The following is a 26,614-nucleotide window of genomic DNA, read 5'->3' as shown; positions in this document are numbered from 1 at the left end:
CACAGTTTTTTTATCTTAGGATGAGATGAGTGAGTCATAATTTAGACATAATTGGTCTAAAAACTATTCTTAGCAACTATGTTTACTACTTTTATTATTACTACAGCCATTCCAGGCTTCCTTCATAATATCCGGACTGTTTGGGAAAATGAAAACTCCCCATCAGGCTCCCCATTAAACACAATTGGCAGCATTCAAGGGTGGGAAACCGGGATGGGATCACGTACTCATGCATGGAAAAAAAGAAGAAAAGAAACAACCCTATCATTAGACAACAACATTTATATTGGCACGGTTCTGCAAAATCCGTGAAGTAAGTTCTACATATTACATGCTACATCCAATGCCAATTGAAAAATCATATACTGTATATCATCATGGTTATAGCAAATAAATTGTCATTACGGTAACATTAGGATTAGGTAACTAAAATACTTAAGGTTAGGGAAAGAATGTCGATTAGATAAAAAAAAAAAATTGGATGGGACATGATCTCTGATCTTTCGTGCACATCCATCCACCTCCATAACCTTACTTTCTGTGTCACTATATAAAAGGAACATTACTGCCTGTATTGGCTTAAAATAAACAACACATAATAAACTCAAAATAGCTGCAGTCTGAGGTTAAAATGCAGGACTAAAATGCAATCCTATCAAATGTTAGCAACGCTGTTTGTGCATCTTGATTTTTAATAGAAGACAACATTTTGACTTGGTATACAATATTAGTTGAATCCTAAGGACTGAAACATATTCCACATAATTATACAGACAGTTGCATTTATTGTTGGTGCAAAATGTGTCACATGAAATTGTTAACAGAGTAAGCTACAGTTTCAAGCACCACAGTGAAGTGTGCTTTAGCAGACAACAATAGTAAGAAGCTGTCTTCTTGGAACTGCATCAATTCAGACTCTCACAACTGTCTCCTGCTGTATTTCCCACTTGATGACTCAAATGATTAAAAGAGAGTTTTACCTTGCCACTGTCACCAAGTGTTTGCTTATGATGGAATTGTTGGGTCTCAGTAAATAATAATTGAAGTGTGTAGAGCTACATCTATAAATACTATGTACTATGTACAAACACACACACACACCTGTTTCAGGATCCCAGCAGCCATTTCATGACCACAGTCAAAGATGATGTGGAACTCCTTCCCCCTCTTCATCTCCTTTAACAGCGGCTTGGCATCCTTGGTCTCTGCGGGCAGCTGCCGGATCTTTAACCGGATATTGTACCGGGACGGCGCCTTTATAAGTTCTTGCAACCGAATCAGACCTGCAGGGAAAACAACAAAGAAATTTTTTTTTTTAATGTTTTCTTTTGCCTCAAGAGTAATTGATATTTGAAAAATTAGCCCAATTGGAACTGATGCAGCTGGTCCTGCTCCCATGATGGCAATGAAATTCCTGAAAGGAAATTTCAAATATATGTATCTTTCCACAGTAATTGAGGGAACAACTACTTCTAATTCATTTGGCAGTGGTGGTTATTATTAGTGAGGATAAGAAAGCTGCAAGGATATATTTCTGTTGTCAGTTAATTTCTAATGAAATCTAGTTCTCTTTGACACCCTCCCCTGCCCTCTCTAACTATTTTCTATCCTACACACAATAGTTTTCTTTCAGTGTCTTTGTTTTTTCTCTTTCCCCATCTCTTTCTCGCTCCTTTTTGTCCTGATACTGTCCACAATACATCTAAACAGTCTTTCAGCATCGCCTCAGTATCAGCAGACCTTGCATTTGTATACAAATATTATACAAACATGACAGAACAATACTGCAAAAAAACCTGGCATTCATCATTCACTTTATATGACACTGATTCTGTGCTCACTATTGATCCCTCTCCTCCTATACAGGCACTGTTGTGTATAGGACATTTGTGAAGTCAGCCTTGCTGGGGAGATTAAGTGGGACATCAACCCAATCATAAACATCTTAATTTTGACAGATAAGCTTCTACTGTGATGTTCAATAAGTATTTTTTTCTCAGTAGCTGATCAATCATTTCTGTGTTGCAGCAGAAGAATATGTAAATGCAAGCAATACCAGCAGAGCTAGAAGTTTACTTAGAATGGATTTTGTGGTTTATGCACTTGTTGTTGTTCCCTTTTTGCAAGATTTTTTTCAACATATTCACATACAGTGTGCATGCTTGATGAAAGAATGTTTTCTCTATTTCTAGTTTGTTAAATGCAGTGTCTGTGTGTCAAGTTGTCAGATGTTTTGTATACTTTTCTGCTTTCTCACTTTGAGACTGTCCTTTAGAGAAGATTACTACGACTGAAACCTTTTCTACGATAGAACACTCCTGGACGAATGAGGGACTACACCGCCTTTAGAGAAGACCAACAGCATCAGCATCTGTTGTTCAAAGGCTTTAACACAACAATGTTTACTTGACAAATGTTGTTCCCTGTGAATTATGACTGTTGTCTCTCAGAGGCCTAGATGAATGTTTTGATGAACAATGTGTGTGAGGACATGAGGAACTATTTACATCCTGTTTCCAACCAACAGTCAACGTTGGTTTCTTTTAACCATGACCACAATCTTTTCCTGACCTTAGTCAAGTAGTTTTTATGCCTAAACCTAACCAAAACTCAACCATAGCAGTGGCAGATCAGACGATTATGCTGTCTTGCTGATACGGGCACTAGATCAGAAGACATTAATATGGCTCATTTTGGAAGACAAATGACAATTTCTTTTAATAATTTTTCATTGTTTTAACATTTTAATCACAATGTGACAACACTCAGGTAGACACAGGTTGTTATACTTTTAATGCACGGTTATGATGCAGGCTGGTTGGCCTATCTGTGCCTGTCTGTGCTGTAGAGCACTACACATTCACTAAATACCTAACTGGCAACATATGCTAAATCATAGTTAATATCTGTCATGCTTTTATTCAGGTCTCAGAAATCATGTGCAAAATGTAAAGTTAAATGGCAGAGAATAGAGATTGCAGATTGGTGACCAGGCTTGGTATGTTAAATTGTAGGAGCACACAGATGTAGCAGAAAATTCTGTGCATGATGGCAGTGTCAATGAAAAAAGTCACAATAGACCCCAGTCTCTAAAAGGAAAATAGATTTATTTTATACCATCCAGTGTATATAAAATGAGCTAGTAGGATCACAGAACACAACCCTAATTAATATGGTCTTGTCTGAAAACTGAATGGTTTGTTTGTTTGTTTGATTTTTGTCATTTGAATATTTTGGGTCAGTTGTGCTCTTGTTTCATCTCTTTCAAAATCCTCCACTGCTCGCCAACTTCAATTTACAGCTAACTCTGCCTTAAATACCATTATGTAGTGTTATCCCATTATTATATATTCACACTTTATATTTAAATATTTTAAGATGAGATCATTTTGAGATACAGGTGCTGAAATTTATATTGAAGAACTACCTGATTATTGTATACAGTGAAAAATAAAAGTGCTGATTTACTGTGATTTTACTCAAATTGAAAAACTAAAAGTGATCACAAGTAATTAATCCAACTACAGTTTATCAAAAGTGAATTCACACTGACAGGGTCAGATGCTATTTTAAATACTAGTCCAGTATTGGCCCATACATCTACAAACAGACACATGGTCTAAACCGGCAGCCAGCTGTTTGGCCTGTGGCATTATTTGTTTACTTCCTGCTTCCAGATGAGTACACTGCACTGTGGGAAACCATGCTGGAGTGTCAACAGCCAGTCGCTGGTTTTCATTGAATCAAACTCTCTGTCGCACACTGATGATGACATCCCCAGGGTGTTAACCTGTGAGACACTGGCAGCATATCTTTTATCACATGACAAAGTGACTCCTTAGTTGTGGTTCACAACATCTCAGCTGGCCAGGGAAACACTACTGTGTATAATACGAACAAACCAGACTATAAAGGTTTGAAGTTGTGTCACAGATCTCCCTGTAACCATGGCTACTGGAGAACTAGCTGTGCACAGATATGTATATATGAGTGTAAAATCAACAGTCTAAAAATAGTGATTGATATGGTGTAGATCTGTATACATTCTGTAATGACTAAGCATGGTGAACACTGATAAGAAAGTAAAACAATATCCAAGAAGTGTTCCAAATTAAATGATGAAATACATTGTTTTTCCATGCCCTCTAGAACGACACATAGAAGTGTTTTTTGATTGGATGCCAATATCAGCAGGACCATTACAAATCACTGTTGAAGAATAAAGCTGTTCTCACTAGCTCACTAATTAATATGTTATATCTTCTTTGTTTAATCTGTACACAAACAGAATTGTGAAAACACAACAGCAATTTGTGTTTTATTGGGGAGTTATGTGCTAGAAATATTTCTTGGTGAATATTCTTTCAGAAATCTTTGGCAGAAAATAAATTAAAAAAGAAAAAAATGTGACCAATAACTTTTCATTGTAAAATTTGATCTCCCTACATTCTGGTCTAAATGCTGGTTGTCATTTTATTGACAAAGTATCTTAACCCAGGGTTTGTGAACTAGCTTTTTACAGAGCTTTGAACTGCATCTCACAGTCTTCATCAGCGGATTGAGGTTGCTCAGTTGTCATGAAGATGACTCAGATCTCATTACGTTGATATTATTTATAATATATAATATATTTCTATGTACTTACCTAGATAAATATAATTCATCTAGATTTTTGCCTAAAACAGATCTTGACTAAAAAATACAATTTTGCATTTAAAAACAGATACTGAAACAATACTGAGGAAATGAAGTCACTGTACGGCCCTGTTGGAAAAAACTGTTTGAAACTTATTTGACAACTGGCTATATTAACTTAAACAGATAGTAGTCAGTTCTGGGCCGATTCTGGCTTTTTTCCACCAGTGTTAGCTGACAGCTGTTATCTGTGTGTGTGCCAAAATTGGCCCATATATGAAAGGAGCATACCAACAATTTGATAATACAGCTATTAGTGGGCTGATTACATTACAGCCAGTTTTGCGGCTGCTGGCTGCAGCCCTTTTGCTCAATACTGGACCAGTTTCAAAAAACGTTGTCCCAGTTAGTCACTTAGACACAAAAACATGGCAAAATAGGGTCCAGGTTGAAAAATACTGAAGTTACCCTTTAACGTTAAGTCATCTATTGCTGTGTGGTATTGTATTGTCTGTATTGTTCAGAGCCATTCTTGGATTCGGCATTGCTATATCGTGTGAAATTAGCAAGATTTATACAATAAAAACTTGAACTTATGATGATTATATATATATTTACATATTTTGTTGTCTCTTCAATAAACCAAACTACCACCTGAACAGCTGATTTACGAGCGGCGTAATACAGTGCTCTGCGAAGCAGGGGGAAACAGTTAGCCTGGCTCTGCCCAAAGGTAACAAAATCCACATACGAGCATCTCTAAAGCTCACAGATTAACATGTTATATCTTGGTTGTTTAATCCATACAATAACCAACAGGTTGTGGTTTTATGTGGGTTTATGTGTGGGACTATTTCTTTGCTGGCAGCTGAGACACAGTCACAGCATAAACTCCAGGAAGTCACTTCACCTGGCCAAGAAATAGTCCTGCATATAACCCCCCGTGAAACCACAACTTGTCGTGTTTACACTTCGGATTTTGTAAGGCAAGAAAGCAAATAGGTGTATTTGCCAAAATGTCAAAATATTCCTTTATGCATTACATTCGATCTGCAAACACACTGATTCATTACACTTTGGTGTGTAAATGTTCTGTATGCTTACCTTGTGGCTAAAAAAAATTTTCTCTACCAAAATTCAAAAATACTTAAAATTTCTTCCATGGTCTCAGCCAATGCCCATGCAAACTTGGACTCCTCAGGCAGCATCTGAAACTACAACCTGTAAGTGATAGATCAGGAGTTGGTAGAGACCAACAACAGAGCTAAAAGAGAGTGAAATAACATATTAAGAGCATTAATAGTATAGACTTCAACTGGACCTAATGTCATAGCTAAATAGTGACAAGCAGGTAGAAACGAGACAAAAAAGAGGCATTTTTTAATCATAATATTATAGGGACATAACTTTTTTTTAACGAGGAACTGCTAATATACACAAAGTAGAACAAAGCTCAACGCAGACCAACTTTCTTTCATGTAACAGGGAAAATCCCTGCACTTGTGCTGGCACACATATGTGTTATCATGGTTACCAGATGACTTGCATAGATTTATACATTTCTTATACAGTTCACTTTCTTGACAGTTTACGATTAGTGATGGATTAAAACAACTTCAGTGTTTCACTAGTCCTCAGCCTCCCTCGTAGTGTACAGTCTCAGGGTGCTGGATTTGGGGTGAAACTCTCCATGCAATGTGAGGAGCTTCCTTGTCTTGATATCAGTGGCCTCTATCTCCTCCTTTAGCCAGTTTATTATACCAGCGGGGTATCTGATGACTGGCAGGGCATATGTGTTGATGGCTCAGATCTTGTTCTTCCCATTCAGCTGACTTTTCAGGACCTGCCTTACTCTGTACAGATATTTGTGGCTGACTTCCTTCCTGCCTCCTCCTTCCTTTTGTCTGCGGGATCCCAAGGTATTTGTAGCTGATCTGTTCTGATAATTTTCCCTCTTTTTGATACCATCCGACTGCACTTGTCCAGTCCGAATGACATTCTAATGTCATTGCTGTAGATCCTGGTAATGCGGATCAGTGAGTCGATGTCTTGCTCATTCTTGGCATGCAGCTTGATGTCATCTATGTAGAGGAGGTGACTGATGGTTGCTCCACTTCGAAATCAGTATCCATAGCCAATCTTTGTGATGATCTAGCTGAGGGGGTTCAGGCCAATGCAGAACAACAGCGGGGATAGTGACTTGTGTAATTGTCTTTGAGTTGGCTTCTAGAGTTGTTTTCCACAGCACCATTGAGTTCTTCATGAAGGCTCTTAGTGTCCTGTTGATCTTGTACATTTCCAAGTTTTCCAGTATCCATGTATGTGGCAATGAGTCATAGGCTTTCTTGTAGTCAATCCAGGCGGTGCACAGGTTGGTCTGCCTGGTCATGCAGTCTTGAGTGACTGCTCTGTCGACCAGTAGCAGGTTTTTGGCTCCCCTGGTATTACTACCAATTCCTTTCTGGGCCGTGTCCATGTATTGAGCCATGTGCCTACTCATCTGTGATGCCTGACAGGAGCTTCCATGTTATGCAGAGGCAGGTTATTGGCTGGTAGTTGGATGGAATTGTTCCCTTCTGGGGATCATTCGTGATCAGGATTGTCTGGCCTTGGGTTAACCATTCTGGGTGAGTCCCATCAATCAGAAGTTGGTTCATTTGTGTTGCCAGGCATTGATGGAGTGCAGTTAGTTTCTTCAGCCAGTAGGTGTGGATCATGTCAGGGCATGGTACTGTCCAGCTCTTCATACCTTTCCATCTTTCTTGGATGTCTGCCATTGTAATGGATCTTGTTCTGGGAGATTGCTGGGGACTGTTCTTAGATCCACTAGCCAGTGAGCATTGGTGTTATGTGATGCCTCCTTCTCCCATATGTTCTTCCAGTACTGTTCAGTTTCAGCCCTAGGTGGATCTGTTCTTGTGTTATTACTCTGCCACTCAGAGTACACTTTTGATGGTTCAGTGGAGAACATCCAGTTTATTCTCTTGGCATCTGCTTCTCCCGTGTATCTCTTCAGGTGGGTAGCCAGAGCTGTGAGTCTTTGTTTGGCAGTCTCCAGTGCCAGCCCTTTCTTCCGTGCACCTTACTGTAACTCTGAGAGCTGACTAACTTCTCTCTGTGTTGCCTTGATCTTGGCCTCTAGCCTTCTCCAGGCGGTGCACAGGTTGGTCTGCCTGGTCATGCAGTCTTGAGTGACTGCTCTGTCGACCAGTAGCAGGTTTTTGGCTCCCCTGGTATTACTACCAATTCCTTTCTGGGCCGTGTCCATGTATTGAGCCATGTGCCTACTCATCTGTGATGCCTGACAGGAGCTTCCATGTTATGCAGAGGCAGGTTATTGGCTGGTAGTTGGATGGAATTGGGGCATAATGCTCTTTGTGGCTTGTGGTCTTCATCTTGTAGCCAAGCATCTCTAGGATCACTGTTGCTGTGGCGTATATCAGCTCTATCAGTCCAGCTTGGTCATGATCGTCAATCTCAGGTCAGTCACCCTTGTGTTAAGTGATTCTGTGCCGTAAGGGCTTGTTACTGGGGCTTGGTACCCAATCCCGGAGTGTGGGGATGATGATGATATCTCCACCCTGACCTGTCGTCATGGCTTCCCCTTGCCGTAGCATATTTGTTGTACCTTATCAATCTCTAGTTGTGATAGTAGTTGCCACTTGCGGATGTTAGAACACTGAGCTAGGAGTTGTTTCTTTGTCAGTGTAGCTATATCCCATAGACTCTGCATATATCCCTCTCACCGGGATTGCCTGTATAGTAGCAATGCAACAGTTCCATATTTTCTGCTGTAGTCCATGAATGTCTTGTTCCAGTAGCCCATTTCTAATCAGGTCGCACTGGTTCCCCAGCACCTGACACGCACGTTGTTGACCTGGGCGACGTCTGGTCTGAAAAATGATACCAGGGTATTTTGGTATTTTGTTCATATTATAAGCAACGGGCTATCTACTGCTTATTAGCACTTTTTGGGGGAGCATTCAACAACTGCAGCTGCCATCAGTTAAATTGTATTAATAGGATCAATTTGCCCTGAAGTGGGGAGGGACTTTGGATCTCCATCCTTCATTAATTTTACAAAAGGATACTTTTGTTCTGCAAAAACAAATATCTCTCACATTCACTCTGGGCAAAGGGCCAGAGGTGTGTGGTGAATTTGATGACTATACAGTCTCGAAAAATGTATCAAAAAAGACTTGTTAACTCATAACAAGTCAAAACTCATGTTAACACTTGGACTGGAGCCTTACAACTTGAAAGATGTGATCCATGTTAATGGACTGTAATTTTGAGAATTTTGAACAAAAGACTGGTCCTTAAATCTTTAACAAAATCCAGTCAGTGGCATCTGATTTACTGTACATGACAGATGGAAAGACACATGGACAGATAGACCCATGCTGATGCATTTAGTCCCTCCCATGATTTCACTGGGGTGGCCACCATGTCTGACAAATTATTGATGTTCCCCAATAGTGTGATTAGAGGTCCTTCAACATGGCTGCCACTTGGTAGGATGTAAAATCATTAGCTTACCTGGCTGCATTTGCATGTATGTATGAGAGAGCAAAAGTGTCTGTGTTTGTGTGTTATATTTGACTTGAGTCCAATCTCATATGAGCACTTGATGTTGCACGAGCTGTCTTTGGAGAAAAACAGCTTCTGCTGCAGGAGCAGCAATCTCTGTTTTACGGTTAGTTAGTTGACATCAATAAAAGCAGCCCGACACATCTGACTGCTGCACTCGCTCATCATAAACACATGTCGGAGCACCTCTCTAGCACTCCCTCTCACATCCTAAGACATCTCTCCTTCTATTCTGCATGACTGAATCCTCTTTCATACCTTTCCAAAATCTACAGGCACAGGCCATGGGGAATCTAGTGGGGAAAAATTCTGGAGTGGGAGAAAAGAGTGATGTCAGCGTTGATCAGTGTTGACGGTGTTTAATGTGCAGCGACTGCTCTAGGATCCATATTTAACTCTGCATGAATATTTCATCCCATCTAAGCGTTTATTAGGGGGCCGTCTGGGAGTCTCCTGAGCGTAAAACAGATTGGCCTGCCTATGATAAATATCCTTGTGAGGGAATGGCCCCTCAAGCGTTCCCTTCCCAACTCCCCTTCGAGTGTATCGCAGACGACAAGGAAGAAGAGTTCCTTTTACTGGGCTGCTCAATCATCATCGGCCGCGTAGACATTAAAGTGATTCCCCCAGACGGCCAATCCGCAGCACTGCATGATGGGAGTAATAGCAGATGAGTCACTGAGCTGCAAACTCCCAGGGTCAAGGTTAATGTGACCCTTGCCACATTGGCTGGCTTATTTATGTTCAAATAAATGTGTGGAACACATTGGAGAAAGATTAAAGTAGGCCTGTGGTCAAAGGTTCTAACAGTTGTTCAGGAACGCGGTGGCAGAACATGCATGCTGCTGTTCCTTCGCTATAGATAAACCTCCAGGTATAAATGTGGGCCAGTCAAAACAGCAAAGATGACGTCTTTATTAGATAAACCAAAATTCTCCCAGGTCCAAATCATTTGTGCTGAAATAGTCCATTTCCTGGGCCACCACTCTATTTTTTTGCAATTAACTCTATCCTTTACATATCTACTCTTGCCACATGGTACAGTGGTTCTTGACAAGTTCTTCTTCTGCCACCAAACGAGTTCAAATTATTTAATTTGGGAAAGGAAGCAATTACCTTTAGCTACTATGTGTAGTTCTAAGACAAATCAAATACATATGAAGAGGGGTGTAGAATGAAAAACTGGGCCCTCAGTGGGCCCTCAGTGTCAAATATAATCAAAATGATGGTGATACAATCATGAAATTGTGAAATTATGCTTTAATACTTTAAAACTCAGCTCATTATCATGAAACAGTAACATGTTGCTTGTTTTCACAATAATTACCTAACAAGTCTGTTATTATTTCACAATACTGTTTTTTATTCAAAAAGTCTTTGGGGTCTATCTCGATGTCAGCGCATTTGTGTTGCATAATATTTTGGTCACTTTATTTTGTGAATACTCTTTACAACAATCTGAAGGTGGCACGTATCTGTTCCATCTGTAGTCATTAATTGCAGTGAAGTTGCACGCTGTCAAGGCAAAATTATGCCCGCCAGATAAAATTTTGTGCAACCAGCACCAGACCAGTCACCACAGAAACCTTTGTGCTTATGTGCACATCAAACGTGTCATTTTGATTTATTATTCTACAGTTTCTACTAAAAATCAACAGGTGTGTTGGAGACTGACAGATTGAAAACAGTTCACACAGTTCCATAAAAAGTCATAGATCAATTAAAACCTCTCTTTAACTCCCTCAGGGCCGTCCATTACTACCAATTCTCCCTGGTGGCAAACGGGAGCATCGACTGCAGGTGTCATCTTCTTTTTAACAAAAATTGTCCCTTGTGTTTGAAGGTGTTTAAAGTAAAGAATGTGACTGACCATGAGTGTCACAACCTCTAACATGGCCATCTATAATGTATGATGATGTATTCTTTCTGATCCCACCCCATATCCAAGTGAGCCACAGGTGTAACCGGTGAGCCTTGGCACAAAATTACCAAAGTGTGTTTGGCACGCCTTAGACGCAGAGGGATGGAATGAAAAAAAAAAGACATGCAAGTTTCAAAAAGTGTTAAATTATTTCACAATATCCTTGTTTTGATGGTATTTCATTTGTATTTATTCAAATGATGATTTATTTCATAATTATTCATTTATTTAACATTGAACACTTTGAGTCTCCATAGAGACAAAGGTAGAAAAATGTACTTTTATTTCACTTTTACCTTTCTAAAACAAGTGCTAGGGGAAAGGGTGGGTGTAGTTTGTTCCACTATTCCTAAAAAAAGCAACACCCCTGAATACTATCTTCATGAGTGTGTGAAGCTGAGAGACAACCTACATTCATTAATCCACTTCAGTGAGCATCTGGCATGGTGTGTGTTGTCTTCACACCTTGTCAGCACTCCATGCAGATGTTGTTTTCACTAGTGCACTGTCACCATCAACACCAAAATGCAGCTAAAATGCAAACTGAAGACAGATATAAAGACAATATTCCTTCAAACCTCTTCTCTGGGGGACTCAGCCTTTTAATAAAAAGCTCATATTATACAACAGGATTTAAAGGGCTTCATGAGCCTGAGTGTCCTGATTTTTTCTCAACCCACAGAAAAAATCTGTAATCTCCAGTTCAAATAAAAGACTTAAGATTGGAGAAATTGGAGGTACATTTTTGTCAGCTGATAACAGAGGACAGTAAGGGTTCTTTGTGATACTGTAGCTGGCTTCACAAAATCAACAATGGCAATAACAGACAACATTTCTTTGTCAACTGAGGAGTTACCAGTGTAGAGTTACACACATTCACATATGACAGACTTGAATGTATCACATGACATTGCATCTGTGTTTTTATGAAGTTCACGTGGTATTTCACAATTACAGTTCATTACTTTTCATCACCTCAACTTTTATCTGTAAATTTCCACCTTTCAACGAGGTTCACCTCTAATGATACATGAGATATTGTTGTTCGCTAATGAATATGTAGTGATAGAAAGCAGTGATATAATAACAGACGTACTGTCAGACAGTATGTCATATGTATCTTGAACAAATGTAGTTTCTTGAACTTCAAAGTCATTAAGACGAAATGTGAGGGTAAAACACATCCAGCATGTCCTCTGTGGAGCAGGCAGAGTTTGAAGACTCGGGGGAACCCATATCCATATCCCTGGCAGAGGTCTCTAAGGTAGTTAAGAAGCTTGACGATGACTGACAGAGGAGCGTTGCCTATCGAGATTTGAAGTCATACATCATACGTTTCGTTGCTCTGATTGGTTGATACAGCATAAGGCACCAGGCTAAAAAAAAACCTCAGATCAAACTGTCAAACTAGGCAGTCCTGATCAAATATGAATCAAGATTCTGTTACTGCAATGCCTATTTCCCACCTCAAATGTTTTCAGAAACACATTTTAGTGTACTGTTTAGCTGTAATTTGATAAAGTTTGTGACCAGGCTGCTATTTTTTTTCCTGCTTGAAAACTGACAAAACACCGCCCCAACTTGCATGTGTTGCTCAGCATGTTTCGCTGCTCTGATTGGTTTTAGGTCTTTCCTATTGCGCCAAGAGGCATTTGGGTCTGTGCTCTTTGATAACACCCCTTGGAAATCGAAAATGAACGAGAGGTTCCAGACTAATACACATTTGCGAATTAAGCTGCGTTTCGACCGCAGGAACCTTCCTGCAGGTACTAGGAACCATTTTAGAAGTACGAGGACTTTGGGGTTGGGGCTTGCAGCACTGAACCTTTCTGATTTGTCGAGTACTCTCAGCATTTTATTTCAGGCGCCATTTTTAAATATCTGCAGCTCCAATCTGACTTTTGTTTTTGTTAATTGTGCTTCGACACATCAACATGGAGTCACAGAAGAAAGGATACAATAGATGGGCCGACGACAAAGTCCAGGCCTTGTTGAGTATTTTTGCTGAGGACAAAATCAAGAAGAAACCAGACAGCAGCAGAGAGACTTTCAGGACGGGTTTCTATCTGTGTTTGGCCAGCTTGCACAGTCGCTGAGCCAAAGAAGAAGCAACAATGCCTCACCACTGGACTAAAGACTGCCGCTTGCCCCTCTTGTTTTGGTTGTACCTGCTTACAAATACGTTGTATTTTGCACATTGCGTCGCACATTTGTATTTTGCACATTAAAAAATACTTGAACCATATATGTGTGTGTATGTAGCAGCTGTTCTTGTAAATCTAAAAGCTTAACATTAACTACCTGAATTGAAAATGTGATCAGTATGGTCCTGTTATAAAACATCAGACACAAGGCCACGTAAGGGCAAGTCATGTAATATAGTAGTGTAATATTTAACACTTCTACAACGCTCTGAGGCAGTAGTGGCGGTCAATTTCACCATTATACACCAGTAAACTCAGTATTTCAAGAGTGCGTATGTTAAAATAAACAAGGTCCTTATGCTGAATTGTAGGTGAATGCTGAATTGCAGGTTATGTGTTTTAATAAGTTACTAGAATTATGCAATACATACACTTTCGCACATCAGCTCTGTAAACAGTAATCTGACTACTATAATGTGATCAGAAACCTCATTAGACCTGTACGTGCGTCTAGCCCCTCTGCCTCCACAGTGGACGCCGCAGTACCTCGTCAGGCTGGTTTAGATAGTGGCACCCCATTCTTCTCTGTACTCACCATTCACCATTCATTTCACAGAGGTTATGTAGAGCACAACGCCATGGATTTGACCTTGTGTATGTTGCAGTCATTTTGGTTTAGCAAACACCTCCATCTGCCCTTCAGTCTACCAAAAGCGTTATCAACCACCACCCTGGCTCTGCTTAATTTGTGGTTGTACAAAAGTTGCTGGGGTGTCAATCGTCTATTGTCTATGAAAGGTTTCATCAAAGGATAGGCTGCATCATTGTGGCATTTTAATAACAGATGCACTAACATCATTACAGATTGGACACCAAAAAGGAGACAAGGAAACTCTTCCTCTTAAGGATATAGTACCCCACATCATGTCCACAAATCTTTTTTGTTTCATCAGGGAGCAGCAAAATCATGTCCACTACACCCCATAACCCCGACAAGCGCAGCACTCGAGCATCATGCAGGCTCCCTGCCGCTCCGATAAAAACATTCCAAAAGAGGCCCCTATCCATCCACAACAGCCAGGATGATCAAATGCCAGCCCTTGCGGTTGAAATACTGTGTGGTATTCCTCTGGTCCAAAAATGGGAATGTGTGATCCATGAAATGTACCTATACACTGTGGTAACCCCCATCTTTGCTCAAAATATGCAACCATTTCCTTTAACTTTTCACTGTTTGGCAACTTAATAACTTCTCAACAGAGAAGCAGAAATCATGTACACAGTGACACACCGCACTAATGCCTCGAAATAAATGAGAGATGCTCCTGTACTCTGTGTTGGTCGCAAGTTTCCACAGTGCAATGGCGATTCTTATTTGAATGGATACACAGTAGTGGTAGTTTGTGTCACGTCTTCCCAGTTCTGGCTGCAATTGACGGCAGAGGTACAGAAATGTGTTCTTAGACATCCGGAAATTCTGTATCCACTGGGCCTCGGTGAAAGTTGGAACCACGGTTTCACAGCACTAAGTTTCTCTATTGTGTACACAAACACATGGTGATGGTGAAACATAACGGCAATTGGCAATATTCTTCACAATGATTGGGCTCATTCACAGCTGTGTGGCAAGTAACGTCCAATGATGTGTATGTATATTTAGCTGATCAGTGGACAATACTTTACTCAAACTTGGTTGATGGTTCTTCATATCAATGGAATCTATAGATGAATTCCTGTTTTTTGGTAATTTGGTTATATTTTTATTGGAGAGGAGGCCTTCATAAAAGCAATATGTATTACACATAGTACATAGTCACATAGTGTACATATAGTGTACATAGCGTAGGTACATTTTAGTTGTAGAATAATTCCCTTGTAGCAAGATACTACAAGTATCTTGCTACATGTTATATGTTCATCTGAGAGTAAACAATATTATTGGATTACATCTTAGATGAGAGGGGCTTTGCTAGCATTCCAGGGAAATTGCAGCATGACGTACATGTCTCTGATTGAACTAGTGCTATGCAACTACTGCTATTACTAATAATAATACTTTTTCCTACTACTATTGCACTACAACTACTAATGCTACTAATGCTACTGGCACAAATCCTTGTACAACTGCTACTAATATAACTGGTAACATTACCACAACAACTACCTTTTGCCACTACTGTTCTGACTATTGTCTCTGTTACTGCTTCTAGCCTTCTAATTCCCATTAACATCCCACCAGGATTTAACGAAGATCAGACATGCCCACCTTCTAAATACCAACTCAGCTTGTCAGACATGGCTCTTAATCATTTTCGTGCCTCTCTCAAATGACCACTTTGAAATTACACCATGCAGTCATCCATATTACTTGTAGTGAACATGCTGTCAAGCTGACCTTTCTTCAAGCACCACAGCCCCCACCACATCCAGAAAAAGCAGGACATGGATTCAGGAATCCTTTCCTGTACATTTAAATAATTGTATTTTATTGTCATAGCTTCACAATAAGTTTCCAAGGCTGACAAAGACAGGCGTAAAACAGTACAGAAAAATTTTATATGACTATTTGCCAGAGGTAATACAGCATCTCGTCTCTTTTCTCCGTCACCTCAGGCTTGGCCTCAGGATGCTGCTGCCATAGAAACTAGGCTATTATCAGAAAGGGGTTGACTAGGCTGATATTGAGCCTGATGTTTTTGCACCTCTAGCAGTGGGGCCAAAGGATTCTGTCTGCCCAATACTTTGATCCAGAGTATCACAACAGCTCCCGGCAGTATTATGAAATATGCTGTAGGTATTCATGGCCTCCAGGGGATGATTCCTAAAGATTTTCTTGACCCCTGACCTTTCCACTAGCACAACCACCAGGCCAAAATTTCTACTTGTACACAAGAAATACCAAAACATAATGAGTAGATTACCATTAAGTTTACTGAACACATTTATGTTCCCCAGAAGATAAATCATTTCTATTTTAGACCATTTTCGAGCCTTTCCTTTAGTGCCACTCAAAATGTCAACTTTGCACACAAGATATCCTACATCTAACAGACAAGTAGCCATGATATTTGCAAAGTACATTCATGCTTCCTTGGGGATAGGGGTAACAGCCCTACTACTAGAAAGGCAAGAAAGAACACTTTTAGAATGTTCCTCTTTGAACATTGAATTGAAGCTATTCATAACTGTAATTTTGTCCAAATTTGAATGTCTAGAAAATTTAATCCCAAATATAGTAACAGGTCAGAATGAGATACTATTTTATTCTCTGTTCAGAAGAAGGGGAAAAAAGAAGACAAACAAAACTTTGTAGGGAGTCACGACAGAAACCATTAAGTAATATTACTAAGGTAATGATCTTTATGGTCTCACGTCCGAAATAAAGTGTATGCTGAGGGGGGATATTCAACATGCGTAGACACATATGTTTGTGCATTTGTTGTTTTTCTTGGTTTGGTCTAGGCCCCTTAGTTCCAATGAAGGGAAATACAGCATACAATGATATTTTAGTATTTCAGTGTGTCTAAAATGTATGCTTCCAACTTTGTTTAGGCAATTTGTGTTTGACCCTTTCCTGTTTCAACATGACAATGCCCCAATACAATAAGCTAAACTCTTGCCAAAATAACTGTCTCAGAAGTTTGTCCCTTTTCCCTATAATTAGTATCAGATTACATAGTTATTTCCAAAGAAACTCGTATGAATTAGGAAGTTATTCAACAAACAAAAAAAGCATTTAATTCTGATGAATTGTTTTTATTACTCATTTAATTTTGTTGACCTAATAATAGTCAGATTTGAATATACCGAGTCTAAAAATACTTAAATCAGCAAATTTGTACATTTTTAACAGTAGGATGTAAAATCCCTCAAGGCTGCTAAAAACCCAAATTCCCAGAAAAAAGAATAATTTCTTCAATAGTGTCTCCTCAATATGCAACCCTGCCCTGCAGCCAGCATATTATTGCCCGTGGTTTGGGAATGTGATGGTAAACATTTGGGTGTAGGGCTGCAACTAACTATAATTTTACTATTATTATCGATTAATCTGCAGATTATTTTCCCCATGAAGCAATTAATCATTTAGTCTAAAATGGCGGAAAAAAATGCCTTCACAGTCCACAATGATGTCTTCAATATGTTTGCCTTGTTTGACCAACAGTCCAAAACACAGACTTTCAATTTACTGTCATATATGACAAAGAAAAGCATCAAATCCTCTCATTTGAGAGGCTAAAACCAGAAAATATTTGGTATGTTTTCTTGAAAAATAATTGGAACGATTAATTGATCATCAAAATAGTTGTTGATTAATTTTCAGTCAATCGACTAATCGATTAATTGACTAATTCCTGCAGCTCTACTGTACTTGGGTGCAATGATGAGTGTGAAGGAATTTTCCTTAGAGGGCCCTAATGTGGGTGTCAGGTTAAGTACAGGTCATAGACATGTCACGCTTGGGGTCACCTGCAAACCTAGAAATAAAATGACCTCTGTGTTTCTAGCATTAGCTCATTTTGCTGTCTCCTGCATTAGACCCATGACAACAGCTGTGTAGATAAAAAGATCCGTTGCTTAGACACTCGAAGACAGTAGATTGCATTCTCTGTCTCAGATGTAGATGTCATCCTTGTCTTTCCTTAAAATGTAATACGTGTGACCTCCTAATTCCAACGTGTCATTGTGTAAATTTACTCTCCTGTTTTATCTTGTTTTTATTTTCTATTCAACTCTTTTTATATTGCCCTATGTTGTTTTTATGTTTTATGTAAAGCACTTTAAATTGCCTTGTTGTTGAAATGTGCTATACAAATAAACTTGCCTTGCCTTGCCTTAGGTAAGCATTAGAATTCACATATAGAGAATGACCTTGTAGGGGGTACATTGTAGCCTTCTTAGGGACAGTAAGGGATAAATATTGTGGATCAGGAAGAGAAACTTCAGATTTGGTTTTGGCACTCAGGATGTCTTACTGTGTAAGACATCCTGAGTTTTCCTGAAACCTTCTTCATCAGAGTTGACTAGCTCACAAGAATTTCCTTCACAATGAGGTGTCTACATACTTTATTCCAGTGTCTTCATACTTTTGTCCATATGATGTAAAAGAGGTAGATTACACTGATTATAGCAGATTATATCTGCTTTTTTGTGGCAAATTGAAGCATTATCTAATACGAACCACGATAGCAGCAGCCTAGACTGTGTTGTTTGGTTACTTACGAATGGAGGTATGTATGGACTCCATACTGTGAACAGCAGAAAGAAGCAGTTCTTCCGCGCTAGTGTTTTATTGTATAGTAGCCTGTTCCTCCTTGTGGCCTAATCAAACCTTGCAGCAACAGCAGCACTAGTAGCACCAGCAGCGTTCCAGGTAGTTGTATGGATGTTATGGCCAGCTGGGAGAGCTATAACACATGCTGCTGCCATCTCAGTTTTGCCATTAGTTGAGCCATTAGAGGAGTGCCATTATAGTTATTGATTTGCTTGTTTGCTCCCCACTTGGTGGAGAAACAGCACAAAGAGAGAGGTTGTTTCCTTCCCCTTTTATATCCCATTCCTGAAAAGCAAACACGGTTTAGAACAGCGGGTGGGGGGTCAGGGGGAGAACCCATGAGAAATATATGATAATATAAATGTTCTGCTTCACTGACTTTGCTCAGTGCATCTGGCAATGTGCTTCTTTGAAACAAGTAAAGAAAAGATTCAAATGAAATAGAATCCTGCCTGAACCTCTTCAAGGACTCCAATCAGATCTGATTTCTGTTCGCCCTCAGTGTCCACCATCAACGCTAAATGTCCTTACTATCAGGTCACCTGTGTAAATGGCGACAATGAGAAGTTGAAGCTGTTTGCAAGTTCGCAAAGTTTTGGTGCATAACAATAAACATAGTGAGAGAAAATAAAAGAATTTTTTAAAAAACAAATCAAAAGTCAAGAAATATAAATAGAAAATTTAAAAATTGACAATAACAATATGAAAAAATATCATAAAAGTACGTACAATATGTCTGTTTTTAGAATGAAAGCTGTACAGTTTGTGCAGGAATGAAATACGAACGAAATAAGGAATATGAAACAAAGGAATAAGGAATATGTGCAATGTATAGAGATAATAGTCCAAAAGATGTGCGTTAATGTAATACATTGAGACAGATACATGGAGACTGTACATCAATGTAACATGTGGTGTCCATGTGGCGGGATAAGAGTCAGTGTCAGTGGGGGTCACAGGCCTCGTTGATGAGGCCAGCTAAAGACGGGAGGAAACTGTTCTTGTGGCATGAGGTTTTGGTCCTGATGGACTGAAGCCTCTTACCGGAGGGGAGTGTCTCAAAAAGTTTGTGTCGAGGGTGGGAGGGGTCAGACACAATATTTCCTGCATGCCTCCGGGGCTGGAGGTGTACAGGTGGGAGGGATGGCAGATTGCAGCCAATCATCTTCTCTGCGGAGCGAATGATATGCTGCAGTCTGCCCTTGTCCTTGACAGTGGCAGCAGCGTACCAGATGGTGATGGAGGAGGTGAGGATGGACACAATGATGGCGGTGTAGAAGTGCACCATAGTTGTCTTTGGTACGTTGAACTTCTTCAGCTGCTGCAGGAAGTACATCCTCTGCTGGGCTTTCTTGGTGAGGGAGCTGATGTTCAGCTCCCATTTGAGGTCCTGGGTGATGATGGTGCCCAGGAAGCAGAAGGACTCCACAAAGTCGACTGCGGAGTCACACGGGGTGATGGCGACAGGTGGGGCTAAGTTCTTCCTGAAATCCACAACCATCTTCACTGTCTTAAGAGCATTTAGCTCCAAGTTGTTCTGTCTGCACCAGGTCACCAGATGTCAATCTCCCACCTCTAGACGGACTCATTTCCACCAGAGATGAGCCCAAAGCGGGTGGTGTCATCCGTGAAATTCAGGAGCTTGACAGACTGATGACTGGAGGTGCAGCTGTTGGTGCACAGGGATAAGAGTAGCGGGGAAAGGACACTGCCTTGTGCTGATGGTCCAGGAATCTGAGATGTGTTTCCCCAGGTTCACATGCTGTCTCTTGTCCTGGGAGAGCTTGTCCTGCAGCAGAGCAGGGATGATAGAATTAAAGGCGGGGCTAAAATCCACAAACAGGATCCTGATATAGATTCCTGATGAATCCAGGTGCTGGAGGATGAAGTGGAGGGCCATGTTTACTGCATCATCTACAGACCTGTTGGCTCTGAAGGCAAACTGCAGGGGGTCTAGGAGTGGGTCGGTGATGGATTTGAGGTGGGAAAGCACAAGACACTCAAAGAACTACTACAGAGGTGAGGCCGATGGGTCTGTAGTCATTAACTCCTGTGGTCCTTGGTTTTTTGGGGACGGGAATGATGGTGGAGGTCTTTATGCAGGCTGGTACCTGGCATGCCTCCAGTGAAGTGTTAAAGATGTCTGTGAACACCGGAGACAGCTGATCAGCACAGTACTTCAGGGGGAAGGAGACACAGAGTCTGGTCTGGCTGCTTTGCAGGGGTTCTGCCTCAACAGTGTGTTGACGTCCCTCTCCAGGATGGAGAGAGTCCTTGTTGTGGTAGGGGAGGAGGTGGGCAGAACTGTCCCATTGTCTTTCAAAGTGACAGTAGAACTAGTAGAACTCATTTACTTTGTTGGCCAAGCACAAGTCGTTAATGGAGCGGGGGGCTTTAGGTTTGTAGTTTATGATCTGTCTGAGCCCCTTCCAGACAGAGCCAGAGTTGTTAGCAGAGAACTGGTGTTGGAGTTTCTCAGAGTACATTCGTTTAGCTTCTCTCACCAACTTGCTAAACCTGTACTTTGATTCTCTAAACCTGTCCCTGTCTCCACTCCTAAACGCTTCTTCCTTTTGCAACCTTAGCCGTCTGAATTTAGCTGTGAGCCAGGGTTTGTCGTTAATGTAATTCAACCTGATGCATGTTGGTACACAGCAGTCCTCACAGAAGCTAATGTAGAATGTCACAGCCGTGTTCTGTATGTTAGTAAAGTTAGGTATGTATAGGTATAGATATGCTGTGGAGGAAAAAGTATTCAGATGCTATAAGTCATGCATTGAATATTTTACTTGAAGGGGAACTGAGACGATTTTCCACATCGAAGTCTATTTGCAGGCGTTGGGGAGTACTACAGTATATGTAAAAAAATTGTATAAAGCCTTTTGTGTGTGAAGACTACAATTTTGAAAATGAAAAAATCTGGTGGTTTGGAGTTAGAAAGTAAAAGTACAGAAATATTATCAGCAAAATGTATTTAAGTAAAAAGTACAACAAATTATTATGCAAGATGGCCCCTCTCTACAGTGTTAAGCCAATTTGTATACTGTTGGGTAGTTCATTCTGTAACAATGCATCATATTTTATAAGATCATCATATGTTTTCAGGACTGTAGTTACCATTGAGGACACTGTCATGAGTTCTAGTAGGAAAAGCACAGGGGTTACTGATAATATGTAATAAGTCCCAGCAAGCAATGACACCGCGAAGGGGGGAATATGCATCTCAATTGGGTTTTTTGCCGCAGTTTGCGACACACAGCCTCTTGCCTGTTAACGGTCAGCTCTATGCATTGTAAACAAACCAACTACCCAACAGTTTGCAAGGCTGGGGTAGAGATGCATGCACAAAAGAAAAGTCCACATTTCTCATCGAAAGGAGAAACCCATCTACTTTTAAACATTATGAATGACTTGGATATCAACAGGTTTTTGGAAATGCGCAAATATTGCAACACCAACCTTTTCAAGAAGGTGGTTGAACGAATGAAATTGAAAAAAAAATTGAATGAGGCTGTGTTCACACGTTCGAACAAGTCTTTTTAATCGAAGTATGCACGACTGCATGTAAACAGGGATATTAGTGGAATATTCATTTTCATTAGCCACGTAAACAGCTTAGTAGGAATTATGTCTTTTTCAGAATAAGGGCAAAAACCGGAATATTTTGTGCATGTAAACATAGTCACTATGGTTGCTCTACATCTCTCTGACCCTCCTGTTAGTTTTTATGCACCTTTTTGGCTGGGAGAGTTACACCTTTATCATTCTTATTGGTTCAAGTAGTTTGGTGACCTCATGTAATTCCAGGGTAGTTTGACCCAACTTCAACCTGAGCATGGCTCTAAACAGACAATAAGTGATAACACCTGTGTGGGTGTGCAGCGCTTTTCAATGTAATGGAGTACATGGACAAAGTAACATGAAATTGAAATACTCAAGGAATTTGAAAAAATTGCTACTTAAAATTTCAGCCCTGGTTGATTTTGTAACACTTGTGCTTACTTGTGATAGCGACAAGTGTGTTTTAATGATACAGGTTCCACAGTTATTTGAGACACATGTATCAACCACTGGGGGCACCAAACACACCTTGAGGAGCTTCTCTGTCAGAAATGCAACAGAAGTAGTGTAGACGAACTGGTATATCTGTTTGCAGAGCAGCCAAACAATGTGTGTGCAGTTTCAAAAATGGTGTTTGATATAATCAAAATCTTAAGGATTTTGATTTATGTACAGCACTTGTGTAAATGTACTTTGTTACTTTCCAGCACTGTCAATATACCTATGTGTGTTAGCCACTTGACACTCAACAGAAATAACTGTAAAGGAAATTAATGAGTTCATGAACTGTAGTATTTTGCATTGCTATTTGCAGGTTTTCTTGATTGGCTTGTTTTTAATCTAGCACATGCAATTAGCATATGACTCCAAAAAGCAGAGTTTAGCTGGCCTGGCCTGCTAAACAAAGTGAACACACACTGCAACACTCTGATCCCAGTGTGTGTGTGTGTTGGATGGAGCTCTGGGAAGCCTGGCAGCCTGTCTTCAGGCTGGCACACCCTGACCCCTGGCATATGGTACATGTACCCAGCCTGCTGGCTTATTTGTCGCCTGGTGACCTGGACTGTAATAATAGCAAGGTTTGAACAAGGTCTGCTTCCCTGAGTAACAAGGAAGGCGTGTCCCCTGCAGCCTCACAAACTCTCTGACTTCCATGAATTATGGAACATCTACAAATGGTAACAATGTTCAGCTATACCTGGGCAAAAACCTATTCTAGTCTGCTATTCAACATTAGTTTTGGTTGTATATAAATCTTACATTTTCATCTATTTTTCAGCTTGAGAAAATGCTAAATACTATAAGACTCAAGCACATGGAGGAAACATGCACTCACAACTTTCATGATAATGAATGTGCATGTCAATATAGGAAATAAAGCAGACAAATAGAAGATCTGCAAATCATTAATCTTGTTTTAGACATTTTTTTATATATGAAATGAGAAAAATGAGTTAGAAATGTGTGGAAAAATACTTTCAGTTAGGCATTTAGCCTTCATATAGGGCTATTCTTCTCAGGGGATGGAAATGTCAGTCTGATGGTTGATCCACCACTTTGGTCCAGACTAAATATATCAACAACTGTTGGATGGATTGGCAAAGCATTTCGTACAGACATGGTTTGGTCATGGTTTCCAGAGGATGAATCCTACTGACTTTGATGAACCCCTGACCTTTTCTCTAGCGCCACAGATATTCATGTACCAATAAGGATGAATTGTAATAATGTTGGTGACCTTCTGACTCTTCATCTAGCACAATCATCAGGACAAAATATTAATTTGACCAATGCTTTGGTTTGTGACCAAATATCTGAAAAACTAACGACATTCCCATCAACTGCAGCTGCACTTTGTGCTTAGCATTAATAAGCTATGTTAGCATGATAACACACTAAACTAAGATTGTGAACATGGTAAACATTATTCCTGGTAATCATCTGCATGTACATTGTCACTGTGAGCATTTTGCCATGCTGACATTAACAGTTAGCTCAACGCACCGCTGTGTGACATGTACCCTGCAACAGTTGATGGTTCATTAAGCTGTGAAAGTCGAAAATATTAAATAAACAAGGATATTGCATCTTTAATAAGTGTACCATCCCTGTCTAGACAAATGCAGTGAACCACATGAGACACTGTTGATTAAGGTTATGTTCCATTGCTGGATTTTTAGTAATTATTACAAATGTCAATGTGATTTCGAATGAGGTTGTCTTACTGCTGGGATTTCACCTTTAATCTCTACAGGCCACACATGAACAACAGTTCAATCACTTGACCTTCATCAGGCTCACCATTACTGGTTTGCTCCACCTCCTTATATAAGTTGCCTCAAGGCGTGTGGGCACACCCCTTACCCTTGTGAAATTGGTAGATTGGAGATCTTCAGTGAATATAAGTTTTATGAGTTTAAACTTTTTAATTAGCACGATGAGATGGGTTCACAATAAATACCAATACATTTTTGTGCGGCCTGGCATATATTTTTTTATTTGTTTGTTAATAAAACAATTGTTATCATGTAAGAAATTGGCCAGAAACGTTGCATTGTGTTGTGTCAGTTTCTGATTCCTGTAGTCTATGTTTGGAAGTTATTCTGTTTTTTCTAAAACAAAAGACAAGAGGTCTTGTTCTTTCTGCAATACGGCAGAGCTTATTTGTTTTGTCGTCATGTGTATTTGGCTGTATTTCTATATTTACTTGTGTTTTCTGTATTTTCAGTTTGTGTCTACATGCGATGCATGTATCGTGTCAAATGTGGGAAAATGTTTTCTGTCTTTGTTTTTGTTTTCTCAAGATGCAGTGCGTTTCACTCAGTCAGGTTGTTACAACAGCATATAAGCCTAGGAATAGCATTGGGAATAAGATCAAATAGTAAATAAATAAATAAAATGTGAAAATGTAGGATGTAACCCAGTGTATGTAAACAGAAGTCAGAAAACACTAAAAAAAAAATAATATTAAAAAATCTTTTAGGAAAAATATCCTAATGTAAGCAATATGAAAATGGTTTAGGAATAAAAATGAGACGTCCTGGTGTCTGCTGGACCAGTTAAGAGCAGACAGCTGGAATGAAACAAGGAGGAGAAGAACTGTCAGTAAAAGTGGAGGAAGTGTTTAGGGTCTTACCAGTGCTGTCATCATAAACCACAGTGACCGTCTTCCACTTGAAGAAGTGGACCAGGTCTAGGATGGCCCGGCTGAGGGAGGAGAAGTCAGGATAGAGGCTAACGTAGAAGACGTCTCTGTTGTCTGATACCTGGTGCTTCCACTTGGTCTGGATGTGTGGCACTCCCAGGGCGTTGCAAATGGACTGGACCGCATTGGCTGAGGAACTGTGAGAGGGACCAAAGATGGCTGCTACCCCCAAAGAAAGCTGGTCACAGGCTAGAGAGGGGAAACAATAGACTAGTTAGCTCCATCCTACTTTGCTGCAGCACATGTTCATGATAACCAGTGGTCCATTCACTTCCTACAGAGCTCAGAAACTATAGGAGAAACTAGTTCAGCATTGAGGATATACTTTACATTTATAGCATTGATTAGTTTATTTAATATTTATTGAAAGTATAAGTCTGGTGATATTCTGTAATTTTTCTTATTGTCAACAAGTCCCATGTGCAGAGCCAACCCAACATTGAATGTATCCTACCAACAAGTATTGCGTGTGTATTCAAAGCCTAATATATCTTATTTCTCTGTGCCAAAGACCTCCATTGTTGTCCAAAAACAACCCTATCAAACCCATCAATGAGCCATGTTGCACTGGGTGACATGTTCCTTCATTTGCATGAACACACACACTGTAGTATATTTTGATCCCACATACAGCATCCTGCTTGTCACGGTCACAAGTTTGTTCTGTTGCAGAGGAGGCCGGTCCATGGAGGCAGAGGAGGTTGCTCCTCCTCTATTTTTGAGAGGCAAGAGGGAGATCAAAATATAGAAAATAGTAACTGGTTGAAATAAACCATTACAAAATCTCAGTATCATTTATAAAATATTTTTTCTCTCTTTTTTGGAAAAACTCCATTATTGAAATTCTGATTAAAATGCTTCAACAGCGACACCTGCAGGGCAGAGGGGAAAGGGCAGTCTGCGTGAAGTGGTTGTTGGAGGCAGAGGAGGGTGGGCTGCTGCTGTCTCCTTTAAGGCGGAATTTCTTATATCAATGTAATGTACTTGTTTTTTTTTTCATGCTAATCTGTTATTGGCCAAAACACATAAAATGATGCTCCAACAGAAGATGCCCTCCCTAACCAATCAACAATATTGACACCATGTTGGTCCAATGAAAATTTCCAAATTTCATTTTCAATTCTCTACCACTGTATTGTAGGTGAGTGTGATGAACTGGCAGTAAAGTGATATAGATTCTTACAGTAGCATATTTGAAAAGAAATTATAAGTGCAAATTACAAACTACTTTTAGACACATAATTAAAAAATTACATTTTATTTAAACCTTTTTAGTCCAAATTTAA

General features: G+C 39.9%; 1 protein-coding gene across 4 annotated transcripts in view; it reads right to left on the bottom strand.

The window, feature by feature from the left end:
* The window catches only part of grik2 (glutamate receptor, ionotropic, kainate 2), a 342,363-nt gene that overhangs the window by 221,487 nt on the left and 94,262 nt on the right, over positions 1 to 26,614 (bottom strand). For all 4 annotated transcript variants that reach the window (XM_044207865.1, XM_044207861.1, XM_044207863.1 and 1 more), the window contains 2 exons: positions 25,260 to 25,517; positions 1,102 to 1,283 (listed from right to left, as the gene is read on the bottom strand). In XM_044207865.1, the coding sequence (XP_044063800.1) occupies positions 1,102 to 1,283; positions 25,260 to 25,517 (440 nt within the window). The remainder of the gene's footprint in view (positions 1 to 1,101; positions 1,284 to 25,259; positions 25,518 to 26,614) is intronic.

The sequence above is a fragment of the Siniperca chuatsi genome, linkage group LG9 (genome assembly GCF_020085105.1).
Source record: "Siniperca chuatsi isolate FFG_IHB_CAS linkage group LG9, ASM2008510v1, whole genome shotgun sequence".
Taxonomy (NCBI): domain Eukaryota; kingdom Metazoa; phylum Chordata; class Actinopteri; order Centrarchiformes; family Sinipercidae; genus Siniperca; species Siniperca chuatsi.
This window is presented reverse-complemented; position numbering and strand designations above follow the sequence as displayed.